The 25,355-nt window shown below is 33.2% G+C and overlaps 1 protein-coding gene across 2 annotated transcripts in view; it reads left to right on the forward strand.

The window, feature by feature from the left end:
- The first annotated feature begins 11,830 nt into the window (after positions 1–11,830).
- The window catches only part of LOC149544229 (tropinone reductase homolog At5g06060-like), a 55,009-nt gene continuing 41,484 nt past the window's right edge, over positions 11,831–25,355 (forward strand). Inside the window, exon 1 of one of the 2 annotated variants that reach the window (XM_089798744.1) lies at positions 11,831–11,956. In XM_089798744.1, coding sequence (XP_089654870.1) covers positions 11,874–11,956 — 83 coding nt within the window. In that variant the 5' untranslated portion in view covers positions 11,831–11,873. The remainder of the gene's footprint in view (positions 11,957–25,355) is intronic. The other variant, XM_089798745.1, reaches the window with a different exon arrangement.

The following is a 25,355-nucleotide window of genomic DNA, read 5'->3' on the forward strand; positions in this document are numbered from 1 at the left end:
ATTTATTCCATTCTTGAAAAGTAAAATTAAATAGATTCATCCATGGAATTAACACTCTTCATCAAGTGTTTTTAACTCCAAAAGATTGCATATATAAATTTCTCCTACCTGGTTATATTGAGAAATTATTCTGCATAAAAGGATCATACCATTTACATTGGTGTGGTTTAGAAGATCCTCCAACATTCTACCTTCTATATATTTAAAATTAAGTATCAATTCCCCTTGGAAAGTACTTGCTTAGGACTCAAAAATAATCTAGCATTGAATTATTCTTCTTAGAAAGGAGGGCTAATTTACATGCTTCACTAACAAAGGAATGGGCTCTACAAAAATAGAAAATGATGTATAGAGAAAGCTAAGAGAGTTCATCAATGAATGAAAATAATTTTTTTATAAAAAATCACAAAATTGAACATTTAATTGCCAATTTTCTAGTTACAGTTTTTTGTAAAACAAATCCAATCATGGCAAGATAATACAAATTTATTAATATCCACATAGGGATTTGACTATGGAAACATCTTGGCCACCCCATCAATATAGTCTTTCACAATTTTTTTTTTTTTTGGTATTTCATTTCTTTTGCGCCTGTGAATAAACTCCACCATCATCCTTAACCTGAAAGGAAGGAATAAGACTTGTGCTTTTTGTGGGCGTGAAGTAAAAAATGGAGTCCTTATTGAATGAAGTGACCTTAGGTTGAGTATATAATTTTGTAGGGACCTCAATGAAGTACACACATCAGAGTGAAGATAACACATACAAACATAGTATATAATTATACAAAAATAAAAATCTCAAATTTATTTTTAATAAAAAAAATTGCCCACACTATAGAATAAGTGAAATAATTTGAAGCTTGTACATTTTTGAGGGTCCAACTAAAGATAGAAAGAGCTATTGAAAACTATAGTCTCTTGCCTTTGATGACTAGGACTAATAAGAAGTGGTCTAATCATAGATGACAAATTAAACTAATAGTGTAAGAGATTTATTATGTGTAACATTGTTATTAATAGTTGAGATTGACATTTAGATGACATTCCATGGTTCAAAGCATTAAGATGAGAGAGTTGACTTGACTATCAATGTGGCATATGTGAATCTCATGTCTTCAAATTGTTAATGAAATTGATTATAGACATAAATTATTCATGGACATCAAATTTATGTTGTTAATATTTATTTGATTAAACTACTTGTTTTCATATATATGTATGTGTGTATGTACGTATATGTATGTGTGTGTACATATGTGTGTGTATATGTATGTATATTTTGCATCATGTTAGATAATTGCAAAAGTGTTCCAAGTTTCAAGTTTGATTTGTTTCCACAAGGTTCAAGATACTTTTTGTAAATAACCTTTTTATAAATTTCTTCTTGTTCAAACCCATCATTTCTTACATGCTTTATCTATATTTCCACTAATGCATACTCAACATGTCTCATATCTCTTGTGTATATTGTTGATATGTCTAGTGAGTTGATACAACCAAGTTGTTGCATGTTGACTCTTGAAATTGTAAACTCATGGTTAAAACAAGTTTTTAAATTTTGATATTATAATCTTATTTGTTTTTCATGTACTAACTTTATTTCGTTCAATACAAAAAATTAAAAATTGTTCATGTACTAATATAACTGGAAGAAGATTTTGTATTTACATGAGACAATTCAAGATACATATACAAACAAGAGACACAAAGCGTCAAAGTTCCCATCAAATAGTTAGAGGAAGGAATTAATACAAATCAAAATAAAAAATGAGGAAGAGGAGTAAAAATATAACTAATTATTTTTTAATTTAATGTATAATATTTGTTGCATGAAGATTTTAAATTTTTGTAATCAAAATATTATGAAATATAATGATCGAATATCATGACAAATGATAAAAAATTATCAAATAATATAATATGTAAAGAGAGTATATTAAAATTAAATTTTTGTAATCAAAATATTATGAAATATAATGATCGAATATCATGACAAATGATAAAAAATTATCAAATAATATAATACGTAAAGAGAGTATATTAAAATTATGGGAACTTTTAACATTGACTTTGACTAAATATAAGATTTCTTAGCTTTTACTTTAGAATTAAAATTATGAATTTATAAAAGTTTTTAAAGTTTTTAAAACTAATTTTTTAACTCTTCAAATAAAATAACTTTATATGTTTAAAACAACATATAATTTTAAAAATATACTTAAATTTATGATATTTTAGTTTACACCAAATTGTGTGTGTGTGTGTGTGTGTGTGTGTGTGTGTACATACACACACACACACACACACACACACACACACACACACACACAAGTGCACACACACATATATATACATATAAATGTATACATGTGTGTATAAAATTATATACATATATGTATACATGTATATATATACATATATATGTATGTATACAGATATATGTGTGTGTAGTTGAAGTTGATGAATGCTCAACCCCCCACAGCTCCCAAGAATCACCTATCATAGAAAGAGAGAAACAAAAGCTATGGAGGCTGAAATTCCTAGACCATAGATGAGACATATTTGATGAGCAAAAAGAGAAACTGCTATTATGAAAAGTGAATCAATTATTTCAAAGAGATCAATCCTTATAAAGGAGATCAAAACCCTAAAAGGTAAAACCTAGGTTGCATGATAATAATTAATAAAAGAAATAATTATTATATGCTCAAAGTTTAGCTTAAGTAAACTAGAGACAATGAGTGAGTTAATATTTAAATCAATATGATTTAATTAATAAGAAAAAAAAAATTACTCTAACACCCCCCTTAAGATAAAATTTGTAAGTAGCTAAAAACCTAGAAACTAGCTGAAAGTAAATTTGAGTCCCAACAACAAGACTTGATGAGGTACCCAAGCACAACCAAATCTCTGAAAAGAGGACAAATAAAGAAAACCACATGGCAAAAAATCTACTCCAAAAAGAGATGGAAAGAATGGTGAAAATAACTAGTGAAGGACTAAAGAAACCTCCAAACTAGGGAATGTCCCAGAGGATAGGAACAAAGATGATAATGAAGAACATCATTGAAGCATGTGGAAGTTGCAAAGCTTTGTCAAAAGTAATAGTTGATATGAAAAACCTCCACTAAAATAGAACCTAACCAAGTAGAGAAGACTATAATTTGCATGAGTTCTCTCAAAAGACACTACTCAAATCAAGAGACACACAAAGGAAAACAATTGAACTTGAAGATACCGATGAAATGATACACCAAAGCCTGAAGAGATGATCAATCAAACATGGAAGATCAGATGCTCAAGACATGTCTCCCAGAGTGCAAAATAAAACCCCTCATTTTGATAGAAAAAATAGTTACCATTCTAGAAAAATTTACTGGTAAAACCTACAATAATGTGTCCGGCTCGAAATCAACTTTTTGATGATATCTCATTTGCAAAAATTGGATTTTGTATGTCGGATATATGAGAAAAATCATGGAGGTAGTCCCAAATAGAGTTAGAATGGCAAGAAAAGGTGAAACACCTTAGTTTTTGTGTCAACATTCCTCAATTTCCATGCCAAAGTACATTGGTTTATGTGCCAAAGTACCTTAGTTCCCATAAAAACATGCCTCAATTTCCTTACCAACTTGCCTTGATTTTTGTGTAAACACACCTTGATTTCCACACTAATATACATAGATTTTTGTACCAACTCACCTTGATTTCCATGAAAAATATCGATTTTCATGTCAAAAATCTTGATTTCTATTCCAAAATATTTATTTTTGTGTTAAAATGCACAAATTGCCTTTATTTGCATGTCAAGGCCTTGGGGAGATTTTTTTTCCCTTAATTGCAATTGTGTCCAAACTGGACATGCTTTATATGGAAATAGGGGTCTTAGGGTGCTGGGAGGTCAACAACAATGTACTTTTAGGCTCAAAATGACCTAAAAATGAGTGAACCCCCAGATTAAAAAATAATTCTGAAGAACCAAAACAGTCTGAAAAAACATATAAATAGAAGCCAATCCAAACCTCTCATAAATAAAATAGGGGCATAAAGATTTGGAGCTCTGATATGATGTTGAGGTTGATGAAAGCTCAACCTCAGAGCTCCCAAGAATCACCTACATGCAAACACTCATCATAGAAAGAGAGAAGAAAAAGCTATGGAGGCTGGAATTCTCATACCCATAGATTAGACATTTTTGATGAGCAAAAAGATAAATTGCTATTATCAAGAGTGAATCAATTATTACAAAGAGATCAATCCTTATAAAGGAGATAAAAACCCTAAAAGATAAAATCTAGGTTGCATAATTATATTTAATTAAAAAATTAATTATTATATGTCCAAATTTTAGCTTAAGTAAACTAGAGATAATAAGTGACTTATTAACTAAATCAATATGATTTAATTAATAAGGAAAAACTTTATTACTCTAACATTTAATATGTTTGCATCTGAGAATATCATCTCACAAACTATTGCTTAATTGTATCAATATTTAGTTTGTGTTATTAAAATTGAAAAATTCTTGTGTGTGTGTGTGTGTGTGTGTGTGTGTGTGTGTGTGTGTGTGTGTGTGTGTGTGTGTGTGCATTTGAGAGAATATTGAGATAGTGCTTCCTGAAAATCTGCCCCTATAACACCCCAAATATTTGACCCAATTAAATTGAAATAAAATAATTTCATTGATTTTATAAATTAAAGTTATATATACATTACAAAAATTAAAATCAACAATAAAAATACAAATACGTAAATGTCATTGGTTGAAATAAAAATGATTAATCACTACTTAAATAGAAGTGATTGCAATAGTATATTGCCTATGACAAATGCAATAAGTTTTATGTATTTCTTATATAACTTTATATATACTTCATTCTCAAACATTGCCTAATAATAGGGGCAATGCTTCCTGAAAATCTGCCCCTAAAACACCCAAAACATACGAGCCAATTAAATTAGAGTAAAATAATTTAATCATTCTAGAAATTAAAAATCACACAAATATACATTAGACAATTAAAGTTAAAATTAGAAATTAAAAAAACTTACATTTGATTGGTTGAAGTTGAAAAGATTAATCACCATTTAAGTTCAAGTGATTACAATAGTATTTAGCCTATGACAAATACAATAAAAGTGTAGTTTAACATAAAAGTGAAAATAATTAGAATAGAAAAAGAAAAAAAGAAAAATTAGTATCGATATAAATGTCATCATTACAATTAAGCTCTATTTTTTGTTATTATTGACATATGCAAGATAATTAAAAACCCATAAAACAATACATAATATTATTTTAAAATCATTTTAGATTATATGCTAGGTAATATATTTACATTTTTTAATGTTTTCATTTATAGATAATGATGATGTACTTTTAATTTATATATTTATCAATTGAATGAGGTGAATGATGGTACAAAGGGCAAGGTACAAACAGATAAGGTTCATAAAATTTTGAATACGCTTGCTGAAAATATGTATTTTTTGTTGATGAAAATTAATTTAACTCCCTACCAAAATTAGTGTGGTCCAATAGGATTCTAGAAAATTGAGCTTTATATGATCATATAACATAAATATAAATATAAGCATTTGAAGATTGTTTATTTCCTTAATGTGATTGATCAATTTAATTGAGAAAATGAATTCAATGAATGCATTAGTATCTTGCCTTTGGTAGAAACTAATAATAAACAGATTGTTGGAAATAATAAAAACAAATAAGAAGTTTATTGGGATGTTACAACTGGAGTGCTTAAAAAGGAAAGTTGCAACCATGAAACATTTCAATCTTATAATGATGTATGAAAAAAATAAAGTGAAGTTGTAGAAAAAAGAAAATCCTACATCTTACAAATAGTTAGTCTTGAAAGACCAAGCAACTATTGCCAAAGAAAGAAACAACTCTCAGTTGTCACTAAACAAGAGAAACCACTATAATTAGCATAATTGTTTGAATGTATTGATTTTTATCGATGGAGATCATGCATGTCAAGTTAGGGAAATCATTAAGGAAGATTGGAGAGTCTAAGCTCTGTTGAATTGACTTCTTATATATGAGATCTAATTCTTAAGCTGAGAAATAATACCTTCAACCTACATTGTGATAAGATCATTGCCATAATTTATATTGTTTAGAGGATGCTAAAAATGTCACTTGGGTTAGAAGATAGGAACACATGGTATGGGTTTCAAGTTCATAGGGAAGAAAGGAATGTGACAAGGCAAATAAACATCTAAAATTCCAAATGCATTTGATGACAAAAAGACAACAAGAATTGTAGATAGCATTGTGAGTAAAAGAATATCCTAGTAGAGTAACTTTCCATGACAAATGTAGGATAACTACATAATCAACTATTGCACTTTGGGTTAACTTAGCATGCTCAATTGAGTTGGACTTGAGCAAGTTACACTCGGTTGAGTCCTACTTGACCGAGTCTACTTGGCTATCATTTGGTGTCAACGTGGCAAGGGGTCCTTAGTCAAGTGTCACTCGACTGAGTACCCTAGGCCCCATAAATTGTGGCTTGGGCTCTCCTAGCCCCTCATTTGTGAGTGGGGAGAGGACTTAGGGGGCATTCAACCGAGTAAAGGTAGGTGTTTAAATATTGTTTTTTATCTAATTTTTGTAATATAATAGTTAAAAATTAGTTTTTCAATATGTACTTGATTAAATATATTAATTTTTAGTTATATTAGTTAGGTAATAGTTAGAATGTTAATTTTAATTTTGTATTAGTTAGGAAAACATGAAATTTTAAACATTGGTTGTATTAGTCAGGAAAACTTGAAATTTTAAACATTAGTCATATTAATTAGAAAAACATGAAATTTTATACTTTAGTCATATTAGTTAGGAAAACTTGAAATTTTGAACACCTTTATGTACAAAAACTATCATTATTCTACAAGACCCAACCTACTGATGCATGATGAAAACTCTCCTCTAACTATAAAAATAAAAATAAAAATAAAACCTTACAAAGACTTCCTACTTTTAAATTGGTATTTAAATTTCAATAGTATAATTAAATTTATTTATCTTGAAATTAGAAAATAAAAACTCTACATTTTGGCCCATTCATGACCTCTTGTCCTCTATGATTCCCATATAATCTCTCTATCAATTATGAACCTCTCTCTCTATCATTGGTCACTCTTGGCCATTTTCTTCTACTACACAACCCAAAGATAAACAAAATTGCTACTTCTCTCACCTTTCCACTCCTTCAATGCTTCTTCTCTCTTTTTGTTTCTTATTTAAACTACATGAATGAAAAACTTAAACACTAGAAAACATTTGAAACTTCACACTCTCTTCTCATTTTCTCTTTGTCAAGTTTTCTCTCTCCTCACTCACTTTTAGGTCTATTGTCACTCTCCTTAAGTTAGATCTTTCTCCTTGAAACTCACTTTCCTTAAGGTTTGCTCACTCTTTCTCTCCTAACTCAGCTTCCTTATGGTCTCCTCACTCTCTTTCTCCTCTTGTTTTCTATCTCTTGATTATCTCTCCTTACTTGAGTTGTCCTCACTATCTCTCTCCTTAAAAAGAAATCTCTCCTCGCTCACTTTCATCTCTCTCCTTATTCTCTCCTAGGTCAAGTTTTCTCTCTCCTCACTCTCTCTCCTTGTCTTGTCTTTGTCCTTGAAATTGTTCTCTCTCCTCACTTTATCTCTCCTTGTTCTGTCCCCTCGCTTTCTCTCTCCTCACTTTAACATTTTTATTTTATAGATTTTAAGAATGTAAATGTACAAATTTATGATTTTAAATTTTCATGTGTCATAAGGGAATATCTATACGTTTAATTTAACCGTGTTAAAATTTAAAATTAATACGTGGTTTTAATTTGTCTAGGGGGACATATTTAGTTTGTTGGTCAAGTAAATTCACATTTATAATGTCTTTAATTTTAGATTAAGTTTAATTTTAAAGATTATTTGAATGTATGCAGTTTGAAGGATGAAATTTACAAATTTATGTATACACACACACATACACGTGCATGTATTATATTGAACAATTTTACTAAATGATAATTTTATATCTATTCACATGTGCACACTGCTAGAAATAAGAAATACTGGGGTGGGGAATTAGCATTCCACGACTTTTTGCCCAACTATGGAATCATTAACCATATTATAACATGCACACATGAATATACTAAAAAGTAAACATAGAAATAAAAAAATGCAACTCATAACACCATTATTTGTTAAGTAGGAAAACCCTAGTCAAGGGAAAACCTCGATGGGGATGGTACCCATAAAATGATCCACTAATCAAAAGTATCTTGTGAAAGATATTAACCTTGTTAAGAGTCTATTACCCTTGTATAGTGTCTTAGTCCTTGTTAGAAGCCTCAACTCAATTAGGAGTTGTTACAATTACAAAATGTATGCAAGATGAGCCCACTACACAAACATGCATTTACAATGATATTTTGTACACACAAGCAATAGATACATAAACCTTTTGACAATGTTGATATCTTCTATATCTGATTTGTCCTTTGATGCTCACTATTCATATCTTTTCATACTCAGATCTTTCTCTTCTCTAACATAAAATTTACATCACAATATAATAACATAACAATCACAAAAGCATTACACAACTTCACATCCAAAACTTTGTCCTTTATACCAAGTTAATTTGTCATGTCAACCTTCAGGTCTTCACACATGTCCTAAAATACAAAATTGTACTTTTCTCACTTAGGGTTAGCTTCTAGGATGTCATCCCTAATTAGATAATTAATTATTTTTCTAAACACAATAAATCCTAAACTTAAAATACCACTTTCCTTAACTATGTCATGTTCTACCTATAGAGTACTACAACTGATAAACATTAATAACTTTATCTATATTGATCATAATGACTCATGCTCTTGCATGCAGGATCACCATGACTTGTTCTGTCTTCCCTCAAGTGCACACATGCTAATTAGCCATCTATGACCTTTGAAAACCAAAAAGGTGTCAGTGTTGACAGTTAAACTCTATGATACTTAAACAATTTTCTAAGTCTTCAAACCAGATTTGCGTCTTCATGATATGCAACTTATGATATGTTTCCATAAATGAAAACCTCAATGCATTTCCATAGTCACCTCTTATCCAAATTTACAACACACACTTTTAGTGTTTATCTAATCAATTTTCTTATGTATTTAATACTACACATATCTCATAACATCCAATGGTTCAGAGCCTAGTGTAGGTACTACTAGTGGTCAAGCATCATACACTTCATCTCAGGACCATACTCCCTAGAGTACGATGACCCATAGACATGATACTCATTACAATATTGCATGACGCTCTAGATAAGCTAGAGAGGACATTGCAAAATGTCACTATCCTCCCCAATAAGGAGAAACTATATTCTATAAGGACTAAATTTTTTAGTATGATTCAGAAGATTGAATCATACAACACTTATGATGATACATCCATTGAGACATTTCATTGGATGTTAGCTCACATAGTCATAGGATCTCTGAGATTTAGCACTATAGATGTAGCTTTTTTGACATAGATGGTTAAGATCACATTATTCCCTGATTACTTAAACATACATGTAGTAAGAGCCTATAGAGTGAAAAAGTGTCAAGATTCTCTTGTTGCCCCATTAATATATCCTAGATGGTTGACAACACATCATATGCGACCAAAAGAGGATGAGACACCTCTTTATTTTTGCAAATAATTGTATGCACAATTTTATTTGGGTTATGATGTGGATTACACAGACTATCCAAGACATGCAAGCCAGGGAAGGGTATATTTAGGGATAATTTTAGATCACCTAATCTACCACAACCCCATTATAAAAGGAATTTGGTGGGTCAAAACCTTTTGGTTCTTCCAAAAAGTTTGGAGGAATATACTGATCAAATTTATCCTTAGATGAAACACCAGGGATTCATTTCAATTGCATTTGATCAATGAGCTCTTTTCTTTTATATCTAGTTTTATTCAACTGATCTTTGAGAGTTTGATTAAAGTCTTTAAATTCCTTAAGCTTGTCTTTCAATTCCATATTTTTTGCATTGGATTTGTCAACATCTTCAAGTGCAATCAAAAGTTTTTTTCTAAACACTGTTACTTAGATCACTCATAGGGACCTTCCTCAAGCAACTAGACTTTCTTTGAGGCACAAAGCTCTAATGCCAACTATTAGGATTGAGGAACATTGAGAAGGGGGGTGGGGGTGATTCAATGTCTTGATATTTTTAAATAACTTAAACTAATTGCATATCCATAAAATAATAACAATGAATAGTAAACTACAACACCACAAAGTAAACATCTATGAACTCATGACACCATGATTTTTGTGTGGAAACCCAATTAAGGGAAAAACCATAGTGGGGATGACACCCACAAATATTACTTTGCAGAAGTAATTAACCTTGTTGAAGGTTTAATTACAATAGGGGAGAATACATAAGCATTTAACTAGCTTACAACCTAGAGCACATTGCTCAAATACAAAATGAGTGTGCTACAACTCAACTAATACAATTAAAGGGCCACAACCCCAAAGTGGAGAACAATCCAAAAATTAAATTGAAGAGTAGCATCCCTTATGCCAAAATCATTCCTAGAAAATGCAATATAATCAACTTGACCTTGATAATCTATCTCTTCACATATTCAACAAGTCAAAAACACATCATCAAGTTTGCTCTATCCATCGGTTGCCAAATCACCCACAAGTTCGATCTCTTATACTTGATCTGAAGAACAAAGACTTGAGTAAATTGGCTCTAACAAAAAATTAGATAACATGTAGAACATTGTATAAATCACCTCTCATCTTCATGGTGACCTCTACCAAAGGTATATGTGGTATGATAAGGTCAGTTCAACAAAAAATTAGTTATCAAAATGATCAAATCCTTGATTGATATGATCACTGATTGATCCAACAAGTCCTTTGTCACTGCACAAGGTAGTTCTCTGTCAACTTGATAAGCACATCATCATAATTTCCTCAAACTTCAACGCTATCACATGTGATCATAGGAGTATATACAACATGACCTCTATAATCATCTTCTAGCTACACAATACAAGATTCTTCAATATCTGAGCCTACAAATCCAAAACATGATCCAATATACTATCTTATGGTATACTCATACTTAGCTAGTTCTATCAAATAGATTTTGGTAACTCCAAAATATGTCAAATACCAAGACAATAGAATATAATTGCTATCAATGACAACATATTTGTATTAATTTTTTTCGATTAACTTAGTGACATGTCCACTAAAAACTTCATTTTATTATTATTGTTACTACTTTATATTGTATTTGTCTCATCAAATCTAATATCAATATATTTTATTTTGAAATAAGATATGAAATAATTACTTTTTGCCCTATTATTAATCTTTAATATTTTACTCTTTTAAAAATAAATATTAGAATAGAATACTATTAATTTACTCTAGTTCTAACAACTATAATGAGTATTATGTTTTTATATAAAAAGAAAATGGATCTTATGTCCTTTTGTCGTATGCTTGGTATTGTGGACTTTGGTAGAACTTTTATTTGTTCTTTCATTTTGTGCAGGCGCCTTAGCAAAGGGAACACCTAGGTAGGCTAGTCGTTATAATTGGTTTTTTCAGTAAATGTCTTTCTCAAACTTCCGTAACCAATGCAGTCCCCAAATACAGACAAAGATCTTCCAGCTCAACGCTTTCATTATCACCAAACCTTTTATCGTTGAGAAGAAACATTACGTCTCCGTTTCCTTTCTCACATTTTAAGTAATCTCGAAATCCTCCCCTATTAACTGTACCATCTCGATATAGGTTTTGTTACTAAGTTTTAACAGAGGATGGCGGCAGATAGCAGTCGACAACAAAGATGGTCTCTTCAAGGAACGACGGCTCTGGTTACAGGGGGCACCAAAGGCATAGGGTCTATCTCTTACTTCATTTACATTCTTTACTTCCGTTAGGTAATTTTTTAAATGTGTGACAATCGTGCATGATGTAATTTGAGTTCTTGTCTCTTTTGTTAACTAATGCGAGACTGATTGGCAAAATGGGAAAAAGATATAATTTCTAATTATCTAATGATCGAATGTTATGCATGAATCTTCAATCGATATAATTGATTTAATATGTGTTTTTCAAGTAATTTAAGAATGAATGGTAAAATTGTGGGAAAGTTTCTTTATAATTTGGTAATGAGGATTTCACAGTTTGCAAATACATCCCTATTTCTGATCAATGCCGCCATTTTGTTTTTTCGTTTTTTCAAATGTATGTGACAATAAATGGTCAATCGGAAGAAATGTGTTTTGTTTTAAGTAGGTAATCAAGATTCCGATTATACGATTCTGCAATCTGGTGCCTATTTCATATGAATGCTATCCTTTGGGATTTTTTCATTTTTCAAGTAATTTGAAAATGAACGGTAAATGTGGAAGGGCTAACGTTCATAAATAGCATTTAGAATTATTTATTACAAGTCTCCAAGGATATACCCATCTTATATGAATTACGTCATCTAATTTTTTTTTGTTTTCAAATAATTTTAGAATAAAGTAAGGTTGATTTTAGGAAATCGCCATTTAAGGCTGTACAGATTGAAATTACGTAGACAGTGGCTATAAGGATTGATTCCTGTCAAGCGAGTAACGTGTGTTCCAGATCTTTTGATCTACTGTCAATACATAAACATGTTTTAATGATTGATGGAGAAGATTGCTGAGGTATTTTTCTCTTTTTGAATACAGAAGCACCCAGAATTTTATTCTGAACGAGCATAAAGAAGGCTTTTGTATCATAATTAATGGTAGCCCTCTTCAAGCTGTCTTCATTCTGGATTCCTGAAACCTGAAATATTGAAAAACTCATAAACCTACAAAATGATCTTGTGCGTATTCACAAGGAATTAGGGCTGAAGGAATTGGGATCAGGGATCTTTCTCTGTGTGTGTGTATCCCTCCTCCCTTCCCTCTACTGCTCCCACTCTCTTTTCCTCAGCTGTCTTGCTCCATCCCTTCTTTTCTCCCTTCTGGATTTGAGTTGGCTGAGGAACATCCTTAACTCTAACCCACAGTGTTAATGATGTCTGAGTTAAAAGCAGCAGAAGAAAGTTTTTTGGCAGCTAGTAATGCACACCATTTACCAATGCCCACCGGGCAATTCTGGTGATGTGGGGTTCAAACTTGATTGTAGAATGAACAAGTCCGGCTTTGTGAGTGTAAGACTCCAGGTCTCACCTCTGCATATCTGATAAGTGTGTTTTCTACCCTAGTGGGTGTTAACAGAATTGGGAGTGAGGCAATTAGAAAAAATTGTTTTCAGTAAAACTCAAATCATGTTCAGCATCTTATACAATCCACAAATATTTTTTGGAAGATCAGAATAGGCAGTATGAAATATCCCTGAATAGCAAACTCAGATTTTTAGAAAGCATAAGTTTGCTAAATTACAGTATTCTAAGTTCCAAATAAATAATTTAAATTGTCATTATTGTTTTTGATTTTTCGTAACCTTGGTTTTGAGTTTTAAAGAACACCCAAAATTTAAATGATCTGTCTAAATTATATTATCCTAATATTCCACTTAGTACCCTTCTTTTTAGTGATCTTGATAACCTCAGTTTTAAATTTTTAGGAATATAAATTCAAGGGAAAAGCTTAGAACTATTGCCGCTGGTGGCAGAAAGGAAGGACTTGGAGTTGCAAGATTATTTCCTTATCTCAAGGTGTTGAACATCTATTTGGTAATTTAAAAAGTGTCTAGTGTGGTTGCTAAGCACTTGAAAGTATACTTAAGAGAGAATTTTCAAATACAAAATTGCACAAGACTATATAATGTTTTGTGCCAAGGAGAATGTCAGCTTGTTTTTCGAATTCCACAATCTGCAAGGTCATTAGAGGGCCTGTGCTATTGGTCAATGGACCAGGCTTTTGTGTTAAGTTTGAGAAAACAAGCAAGGTAGGAAACATGCACTCCTAAGTGTATGAATAAATTTGGTGATTAGAGAAACCTTTGAAGGCTTACTAGTACCATATGACATATAATGGGATTCACAACTTTGAAAATTACAAAAATGCACCAATATCCACAGGTATGAGTTGCAAGGAATAGGAACATATTTTGCAAAATGAAAGTTACCAACCTATGTATAGTTGTTTTGCCTTTTAGTTTGTCCGAATGCTAAATACAAGTGTGCTAACATAAATGGAGACAAGTTTTGAAAATAGAACAAATCAGTAATTTATTGAGGGGCAACCATTGCAAAAAGAAAACCAGATTTTAAAATAGAATTTCAAAGGCAGACAAGCAGTCTATATATAGAAGATTGGAAAAGCTGAAAATTTTGTTGTTATGTGTGAACAAATATACCTCAATTGCACCATTCTTCCTCATATTGTTTTTAAATTTTATCCTTCACACTGTTTGCCAGCAGCAAATGCAAACAAGTTTTACCAGAAGTGATCATTAATTCTTGCAGGGACTACACTTTTTCCAATGGTTTTCATGTGCACTTAAGCTGAACTTCTTTCTTAGAGCAGGGTTTACCTTCAATAAAATCATGTTTTTAAATACATAGACAACGCATAGTGTTTTGATCAATTCTCAGACATCCATATTGAAACCCTTGGCTGTTCTGTCATTTCAACTTGCCTGCAATTCAATCATATTACCAGAAAAGTTTGTAAATGGATATCAGCCCTTGAACGATGAAGATATTGATCTTGGAAGAGGGTTTTCTTCATGCATTGATGGCTGATTGTTTGCATTTTGAACTGTTTATTATCATTGGAGCAGGTTTTTAGCAGATTCTTAAGCATGTGTGCATCAATTTTGAATTTTTTCTCAATGTCCTCGATTTTAATCTTATATTAGCAAGGTTAAGATGTTCACAGTGAGCACATTTTCAGCAGCTGTTATTCAAACTTGAAGGGTGGCTAGGTTTTGGATATCTTCAACAGCAAACGTATTGCTCTTGATATTTGGCTGCAAGGTTTCAATTATGGAAAATCCATGACTTTGCTAATTGTTTTCAGGTTTGTTAAGAGTTTTCTCACTGTTTCAATAGTTCTTTCAGTTGACTAAAGTCAAGAGATCAGAATACAATGAATATCATATTAGTGTATTTGGCCAATGCCACTGTTTTTAGCAAAAGTTGCTGAGAATCTGTTGGTGTTTTAAAACTACAGATCTTAAAACAACAACAGAATACAAAACAAAGATATACCTCCCATCTTCAGCAAAACCTATTTGGATCTGGACCAACTCAACAATGCACATGGGCTTTCTACACTTTAGGCTCTGCAAGCCAAGGCGGGTTTATTTAGGGATTTCAACATTTCTTCATATTTTCACATCACACATCCCTGTAGAGCAGATTTGGTCTCTTAATCTTCTTGAAATTGAAATTAACTATTGATTTACAACAGCCAACTATAAACTCAAAAGCTATTACAATGAGTGAATGACCAACATGTAATCCATTCTCACAGAGTTTAGATAATTGATTTGATCTAAATGTGATTTATGCAACTAAATGACTATCTCGATTTGTATCTCAATTGATGATCAATGCCTTTTCCATTGTTACACAGAGTCATATCAGTAAATCTTGATCTATTCAATTGACTTGCAATTAAATATATCAGCTGTTAACCTCAATTCCCATTTTTATTCTATCCTTTCCATACACTGAGAAACCCTATCAACTCACATAAGCATTTACTTAATTGCTTGAATTAAAAGCAACAATGAATTGATATGCAACTCATCCAAGATGCACTAAACTAAATGAACTTTGTTCATTCAATCTCAAAGTTGAAACAACATGAAATTAACATAAAAATTTGGACCGACTGCAAAATAGCATTATCATTAAAATGAAATAGAAATCGGACCCTCACTCCACATCTTGGAAATCTTTTCATAGACAAGGATTGTAACAAGCTTTAGATGGGAGGACACCTGTCAAAATTTGATTCAAAAACAAATACAAAGACATCAGATACTTTTCTCTTGCAAAACATTCTTTGTACTTGGACAAAAGATAGGAAGCAATTCCAAAACTGGGAGGTGACGATTTCTCTTCAGGTGTCTCCAAGATGAGCATGTGTGCAACTTTAACAACCTGTCATAATCACTGTCTTTTCTCTATTTTGTCTCATTTTCCATTCAGCTATGATTTCTAACTGCTTCCTGTGGGAAAAGCCTTAATTTCTCCGACTGCTTCCCACACATAAATCTCTCTTTTTGTTGGCCATTCAGTGCCTCTAACTTCATCCAAACCACTAACTGCCTTATTCTACTTGTCATCTATTATGGCTCTTGACTCGGTTACAAACCGGTTCTTATCAATTTCCACTTTGAAGAGAGAATCAATCAAATCATTGAAAGCAACATTATCTATATCACCATCAAAAGTGGCTGTTACTCCTTCTAGAGCTAATATTGAGTCAAAAGAATTTGACCATTCCTACCAGTCTTTTAACTTATTGTCAGCATCCAAAATTGGTGGGATGTAAGAATCAATTCCTCCTATCAGAATCTTCATTTTACTCTGCACAATTTGCAACTTACCAGTAAAGAAACTAATTAACTCTTTTACTATCTCCACACCTTCCTTTACTGTAAAAATCTTATCAGGCAGATCAGACTTCTTTGTCATTAACAAAATTAATCTTTCAAAGAATTGAATATTATGGCCCCCATTGGTTAAAAATAGGTGACAACCATAATAGTGCTTCATTGCATATATGCTCAGCACTTTGTAGAGAAATGAAAAAGGCTATGTCCCTGTTGAGAGATCTTCTTCAAAGTGCCTATCCTATGGCCTATCATACCTTTTAAATCATTTGTTCTTATTTCACCACCTTCTTGTGGAGCCTCAACATCAATACTCATCCCTTGAGACTCAGGATCAATCTGTACTTGTTCTGTAGTCTGAGTTGTTGTCTCCTGAGTAGTCTTTGCTGGTTCATCAATCCTGATTTCTACTCTGCTGCCTTGAGCTGATCTTTTAAAGATGCCACTTCAGCTTCTAGCTCCTTAGCCTTTGACTCTAATTCATTGATTCTCTGCCCATAAACATAGCTCTTTTTGAGCTCTTCCTCATACAATTTTCTAATGTCAATATAATCATGGAAGGTCTTGGTTAGCCTGGTCTCAATTTCTTCAACCTTGGCCTCATTCATGAATGAAAAATGTTTCAAGGCCTTAGAGAATTCTGTAACAGAAGTGTTATGCATAGTCTATACTATCATATTGCCTTGAACAGTGCTTTGTATGTCCATTAGCTTTGGCTTGTTTGTTTTGGGTGCCATGCTCCACATTGTCAAGGACTTAGAGTCTATGTTGAATCCTGAGCCTCTTTGGAAACCATCAGCACCAAATACCTCATATGAAATTGCACTCTTGTTTTCTGATCTGATCCAGCATGAATGTTTGCTCAAGATCCGAACTAGGCACTAAAAGCATTCCACTCCTTTACACAGGGTCTCTAGCCTTTGTAGGAGTCATTTTCTCACTTTCAGGATCATATGCCTGCAGTTTGTCTACAAGTTCTTGAATCTTCTCCTTAGATTCACTTGGCCTGAGTTTCATGACCAACTCACTTTGTTTTACTTTGTATAAGAAACTTTTAAATTCAGCAGATTTTAAAAATTCATCATCTTCAATGAATTTTTTTGCATGGATGATCCTATCATCCAACCTGGCTGCTGTTAGTTGTAAGTCAGTCAGAGAATTCTCTACTGCTATTACTCTGTCTTGCAAATAATTTTGCCTTAAATCAGCAAAATATTGATTTTTACCGGGCATCAGTTTTAGTGTCCTCTGTTTCACCTTATTAGGTACTTGGATCACTTTTTACCTTTTGCTGCCCTTGGCTACCCATGCTACTGCTACTGGCTCCTCCTCTTCAACTTCCAAAAATACATCAAGCTTAGGGGACTCAGGGTTTACCCTCCCTTCTTCACCTATTAGCTCCTCAGGCATTTGTGCAATGATATCATCATAATTATCAATCATCTTCTTTAACCTATAGGGGTATGGGACATCTAAGTAAAAACCCTTGAAATTTGGGTTTGTCCTCTTCAATTTGTTCTCCACCCTCAGGATGTCATCATATTTTCTTAATCTTTTAGTGGTTTCCCCTTCAGCTACAATGTTTGTAATTAAATCCTCAAAGGGCAATTCCCTAGTATTAGGCAACACATAACCTTTGATCTCTTTCAAGGTATTTCTCATGAAATTTTTTGGATCATAGATTCTATATGGGGCAGTAGATTAATTATAATGCCTAAGGAATGCATGAATTTGATCTAGAGATTCTTTCCCAATCGAAAAGTCTCCTATCCTGAAACATCTACATAAAAAGGTGACCTTATGCAATTTTGGCCCTAAGTACTTCCTATCTACCATGATCAGCTGCCATATAAATTCAATGATTGCAAGCCTAGGAGGGATATATTTTGGCAATATGTGAGGTGGCTGGGAACATGCATAAATTCTCATAAGGGAAAAAGTTTGGAACAAGAAGATGTCACCCAATTGTGATCTAATCTCTTCTATTCAGGCAAGAGGGTTGTTCTTAATAAACTTTTCAAAATTTCAAGGGCCCTAAAAAATTGGGGTCTAACATTTTCATTATTACTGCACTGAAATTATTGAAAAAAGAAACAAAATCAGAGTAATGGTTGTATCTTTCCCATACCCGTGTCCATAGTTGTACTGGCAACTCTCCATTCTCATCAAATGTTTGATCAATGAAATCTGGATAGATGTATCCCACATTTTTATACAAGATAAGATGCATCAATAGTGAATAATGGTGGAATTTGAAATTCCCCAATTCTCCTCTCTGTGCTAATTCAATCTATCCTTGCATCTTCTCAATGATGTAACCCATGTAATCATACTCCACATTGTGGAAGGCATCCTACACATCCCGGGCTATAATATATATTGATCCAAACATCACGTCAGAACCATCACTTCCCACTACCTTGTGGACACCATACATAGTTTTCTGAAAGTAATTCTTGAACTTGTTCACAGGCATCATTTTCTCTACCTTAGGAAAATATCCTACCCTGTTGAGGTCAATAGGGATACAATTCATCATTGCTTTTCTAGTGTAAGCACTCACATTTCTTTCGAACTTTCCTTGAAACTCATCTATATCAACTGAGACACTAATTTGACCTTCCACTCCAAAAGATTCAATGAACGAAGCACGGTCCAGTGTGCACAGAATACTCCTATCATATCTGTGGAATGATTTGGTTGCTGGATTGTATGATTTGATTAGGGCTTTCATCAAATCAATGTCCACATATACCTTTGGGAATAGTAGCTTTGCCATATTTCTTCTCCATGGGTTGCAAATGGGGATCTTCTCAAACCTGTTGTTGTAAAAATATTTGAACAACTCGTATCCATTGACACTAGGGAAAATTGCATCTCTGTAGAATGCATACGGGTCTCTAAAATCATGATCATTTGCAGAGATGGCATTTGACGACTTTAGGAATAACTTCATCCATTCATCTGCATATTTATTCGGCCTTCTCTATCGAGTTTTTCCTCCTTTCGAGGTTGATGTTTCTACAACTTCCGTGTCTTTAGCTTGGATCTCTTCCACCTCCTTTTCTAACATCTTGTCCGCAAATAAGATCTGAAAGCTCTGCAACTTCTCAAATTCTTCGTGCTTTGTAAATGGTATTTCGCTTCAGCCTGGAAAGTGTCTTTTATGCTTTGTGTGCTTCATCAACTTCTTTGCTGCATTGATTTCTTGCATGCACGAGCTTTAATTCTTAGTATCTCTATCACCTCATGGAGTGTCGACTTAATTATCCATCTTAGCACTTTATTGTGCTTTCAAAACCTTATTGGTCGAAACCTTTTTGTCCTTTTCCAGCTCAAAGAAAGCAATAATATTTTTCATGTCATATTTAGGGCGTGCGATCTTACGCCTTTTATTTGAAATTCAAACCCCTAGTAACCTAGTAGACAAGAACAAATACCCTTGCGATCTTATGCTCAATCCCTTTTCGTATCAGCGGAGAACCCTTTTATATTCCTTATGGCCTTACGCTCATCAATTTACCATAAGATCGAAAACATCACTTGCAATGTTATTTTCAAACTGCGAACCCACGCCTGGCAGTCTACAACCATCTGCGTAACATGGACATTGTGCATTGAAAACTTTACGATCTTACACTTCAATGATACCCGTAGCATCGGGGCTTCTCTCTTGTGGGGGCTTGTCTCTTGCTGCCTTATGATCTCATGCTAACAACTATACAATCCTCCACCGTAACTTCGAGAGCTTTTCTTTTAACCTTTGTCTTAACCCTCCGACCATACACTATTTGTTACCTTTACGGTTTACTGTAACCCCAGAGGCTTTAACTTTAGCTTTACTTTAGTCTCCTTATCATACGCTTGACTCTTTATCGTGGCATCGAGACCCTTCTTATTTCATCTTCCGAACTTACGCTTCTTATTTCGTAGTTGCGGGAGTCTTTACATCTCACCTTGCGATCTTACGATCTTTCACTTTTTGTATCCTTGGGACTTAATTGACATGTGCTCAATTTTGCTACGCTTATGCGCTAGGCCCCACATCATAAGATCGTAAGCATCATATGACTTGAAACTCTACACCTTACGATCTCATGCGTGTGATCTATGTGTATGGTTGGGACTCCATAGAAACGCATTTATGCTTTGACGCTGCTCCTTTCATCGTAAGATCGTAACACCTACTGATCTTCATGAAAAACAATTACGATGCTATGCTCTCAACATGAGCGTAAGAGCAAAACCTATGTAAAATACTTCTATGCCTTTACGCTTGTGTCACATATCGTGATATTAGGAGACCCATGAATTGCTTCTTACGAACTTGCGCTAAACACCGTTATTGTAACATCGGGAGATTGAAGACCTATGAGTTACGACTCCATGCTAATGACTTTGATCGTGATATCGTAAAAAGACAAGGAAAATTTGAAAATTGATTGCGATCTCCCACTAGACACAATACCTAGGGTTAAAACCAATCCGATCATGGAATAAGAAACATTTCAATGGTTAAGCATGACACACAAGTCTTTGAACATTTGTATGATCCTAGGTTAAGGCAAAATTTTGAAATGGGATTAGGGCACAAACCAACTAGGTTAGGGTTTTTGTAGAAAACAATATATGAGAAACCCTAGTAGCACAAAACTCTTCATGACATTTTCACAATATATTTTCAGAATTTTAGCACAGTGAAAATATAGGCTATCGAAATCAACAAACGATTGTTTTGGATTTGAGTCATAAAGATTGTTGCAGAATTCCTAGAGTTTCAATATATCTTTGGAGGAATAATAATGGATAGAAAAGAGGAACTTTACCGAAAACACTACAAGAGCTAGTTGTGAATCTTTGTATTTTTTGCCTAAGAAATATATAGCTTGCGCTATTTTTAGTTCTAATTTTTGAGGAGATAAAACTTATATTGAGAAACCTCTTTGTAGTGGCTATTTATCAATCGACTATTTCTAGATGGTATTGTTGACCTTATGGTCAAATTATATGTCAGTTAGCGACTAAACATTTAATCAGATTGATTGTCTACATTGCTACCGAGCTTAACAGAGTTTGCCGAGCATCATATTCAGATAACAATGTTTGCCGAGCTTTGCAAAGTCTACCAAGCTCATCAGTGCAAACCATGGAGAAAGTAGTGTTAATCGAGCTCTGTAGTGTTAATTGAGCTTATCAGTGTCTACTGAGTTGGCAGTGTTTACGAAGCAGAATGAAGGTAGTGTTGACCAAGCTATAGTGTCAACCGAACATTTTAGTGTCTACTGAGTTCTTTAGTATTCACCAAGTCACCAAGTGCTAATCGAGTTCAAACTACTCTAGAGTGATCAGTGTGGATTGAGCAGCAGTGTCAAACGAATGCTAGAGTTTGCCAAGTTGACAATGTTGCCGAGTGTCAGGATATCACCCGAGTGTTCTTCTGAACCCAAGTTCTAGCAGTGAGCTAACTTAGTGAAAACTATTGAATTTGGTATTGTAGTCGACTTCAAAAGGTAATTAATTGGATTGGTATATATGTAATACATCTTACCATATCCAATATAGAAGCATCAGTGCAAATTAGAAGAAGGCTACAATTAGTATAAGGAAAAGCAGAGTCTTATCTATCATAGGAAGTTGATCATTGTATTTCAAAGGAATCTCATTCAACAAACCAAGTTGTAGATCAGAGATCAGCCATTGATTCATCCTAATAGGTGCATCCGTTAAATCCTCTAACAAGGTGGACTAAATTCTTTCCAAATCTCCTAATCAAGTGCATACTTCATTGTATGTTGTAAATCCTTTCACAACATGGATCTAATAGTCCTTATTGCTCCTAATAGAGAAAATCATCATTGTAAGCTTAACAGGCTAACTTTATACTGTAGTACTAAAGCTTGTGGCTATCATCTCCACCCCAGTTTTACTTTCTATTTGAAAGGTTTCTGGGTTACCAAATATTGTGTCAAGTATTATGAATGTTATATTGCTTTCAGTCTTTCATGCATGCAATTAGATCAGATTATATTGTGAAGGTTTAATTGGTGAATTAAGGTATAAGTTTTATTGGTTCCTGATTCACACCCCCCCACACCTCAGTCACCTAGTCTATACTACATTTCCAATAGGTATTCCATACGATCTATTCTTAGTTGAAAGTTATCCTTATTGAAATTCTATTTAAAGATTTTTTGATTTAGGGTTTAGGATATGTGGATGAAGTTGTAGATTAAGCTTGCTTTTTGTGCAAGCAAACTATTCATAGCTTGACAATGTTTGTTGGTTTTCGTTTCAGTTTTCATGCAAAACTTTGTAAACACCTATAAGTGCTTTTGATTCTTACAAGAAGTAATTCAATTGTAATTATTAATGGTGTCTTGTTACAAAATTGCTATTGAAACCTTTTTAATTTTCTGCTTTTGTGAGTTAAATATAGTTTGACTGTTTTCATAAGCTTTGTATGTAATAGGTGTTTTAGTGCTTGTAACTTTGAATGCAATTATTGTGTTTATCTCATAACATCTAATATATGTGTAGATAAAGGTGAATTTAAGTTTTTAGACTATCAACGACATGATTTATATTGCAGGTCTTTGTGAAGAGGGTGTACTAGCTTTGTATGCCATTCCTTTCTCTTGATTTATGGAGCCTTCTATGCTCTTTAAGTCAATCCTAGCTACTTGCGTATGTGCACTGCCTAGTCTTTGTCCTTAGATGAAAATCTTAAGTGTGGTACTTATTGAAGGGTTTTATTTTACTCAAACAACATAGAAACCTCTCTCTGAGTTGAAGTGTGTGTCAGCCTTTGCCCTAAGTGAAAATCCTCAAAATACCTTTAGTTTTGCTTTCTGTGTATGAACTCCCTAAAAACTGCATCTGTACAAATTGTGAATGGTAAATGCATGTGAAGATTAGGTTTTTAAATTAGTTTTGTCACGAATGGGGTTTCTCCTTCAAATTTGAAAAGTGGTTCTATTGCACTTTTATTCCATTTTGTGTTGCACTATTTAATGTCCTCTTTTGGGATCTACCTGAATTTAGCCTCAAAACAATAAATCCAACTCGAGATGAGAAATGCATTGTCCTTAGTAACATAAACTTGAAAATTCTAAAGTCCATTATAGGAATTATTTCTGGTTTAGGTCCTACATGCACCGTTAATCACTAGAAACCTATATTAGTACAATAAATATAAATAATCCATAATAGCATTTAATTCCACAAATCCATCATTAATGTCTGGTTCCACATCAATATCATTCTGAGCAAGCATATTCCAATTGTCAATTGTACTAGGAATTCATTAGGAATATCTTGTTAACCACAAATTTAAGGACAATTGCCATTGTATTGCGAGAACATGGGTGAATCTCCACTCCATCCATCCTTGGGTACTCAATAAGACCCTAAGCCCAAGGGCACAACACTGTGACCCATGTGTTTGGGTTTTCAACACCCTTGGCATAATGTGACATATATTTTTTGAGGACAATAGAAGCTTTATTGACTAAACCATTAGATGCCGAATGAATTACAAGCTTAGAAAGGGCACCTATTGTATCCTATATTTATTTGGCCCACCCACAACCTTCTCTAGGTGTAAGGATCATTAGATGAATAGCTTATTTTGAAGAAAGATTTTCATATTACTATCTTTATGAATGGTTGGGAAAAGGCAGTGTCTCATTCCTTGTTATTTGAAAATATGTATGAACTTGTAATTGCATTATTGATTTGCTAGATAATAGATTTTTCTGCCCAATTTTGTACTTATTTATGAAGGGTGAGAGTTACAAGTTGTGTGCCAGACCATAGGTGCTTCAATGCTGATTTCTTGACTTACACATTTTTTTGTCGGTGAATGATTCATATATCTTATTAATATTAAAAGAATAGCATTACAATATTGTGTGATCCCCAGTCTAAGGCCAAATCATGAAATTGCTTCAACTTGCACTTCACAACTTTTACAACATATACAAAAATTGTTATGTAAACTATAAGACCCTCCTAGTGCAGGAGCACCTTAGGGTAGTTACAAAACCCTAATTATATTTTGGCTTGATGACTCATATGAATCAAAGATGTAATAAGGGGCCTTAAGATGCCTCAAGTGTGTGGTATGTCTAAGAAGCTAGTGTTGAGTTTGGCACTAAATTGCCCAAAGTTGCTTTGTAAAGACCAAATGTTGCTAAAGTGGCCAAATAGGGCCTAGGAGTCAAAAGGTTGACTTGAGTTGTAGAAAGGCTTATTTTGAGCCTAGACAATCTTAGAATGTCATAACACATCTAGTTGCAACTTGGGTTGGCAATGAAACAAGTAAATTTGAAAAGTTGCAAAAGTTGTCAATGACAACTTTGCAACTTTTGCAACATATTGACAACTTTTTGCACGATTTGGAAAAACATAACCTGGTGGTTATGCCGGCCCAAGAATCAATTGGGATAGGAAGTAGGGTTGTTTTAAAGCTCTCTAGACTCATTTGGTACGGTTGGATGTGCGGAATTGAGAAGTTGAATGCAGAGATTGCCAAACTGTTATCACAATCATACATGCAATTTGGAAATTTGAGTTCTAACGGATTGAACTTCAAATCTTTTTGGTATGAATAGTTAGTTTACCTTGTTTTCCATCTCTGTACATATTGATGAGATTAGTTGTTAAGTTTTGTAGTGCTAAATAAAATTCTTTTGGTTCATTGCCAATTACTAGCCTGTATAGGGTGAATTAGAAAGAATGAATTC

The sequence above is a fragment of the Cupressus sempervirens genome, chromosome 8 (assembly GCF_028749045.1).
Source record: "Cupressus sempervirens isolate cs-2001-9-10 chromosome 8, ASM2874904v1, whole genome shotgun sequence".
In the NCBI taxonomy this organism is placed as follows: domain Eukaryota; kingdom Viridiplantae; phylum Streptophyta; class Pinopsida; order Cupressales; family Cupressaceae; genus Cupressus; species Cupressus sempervirens.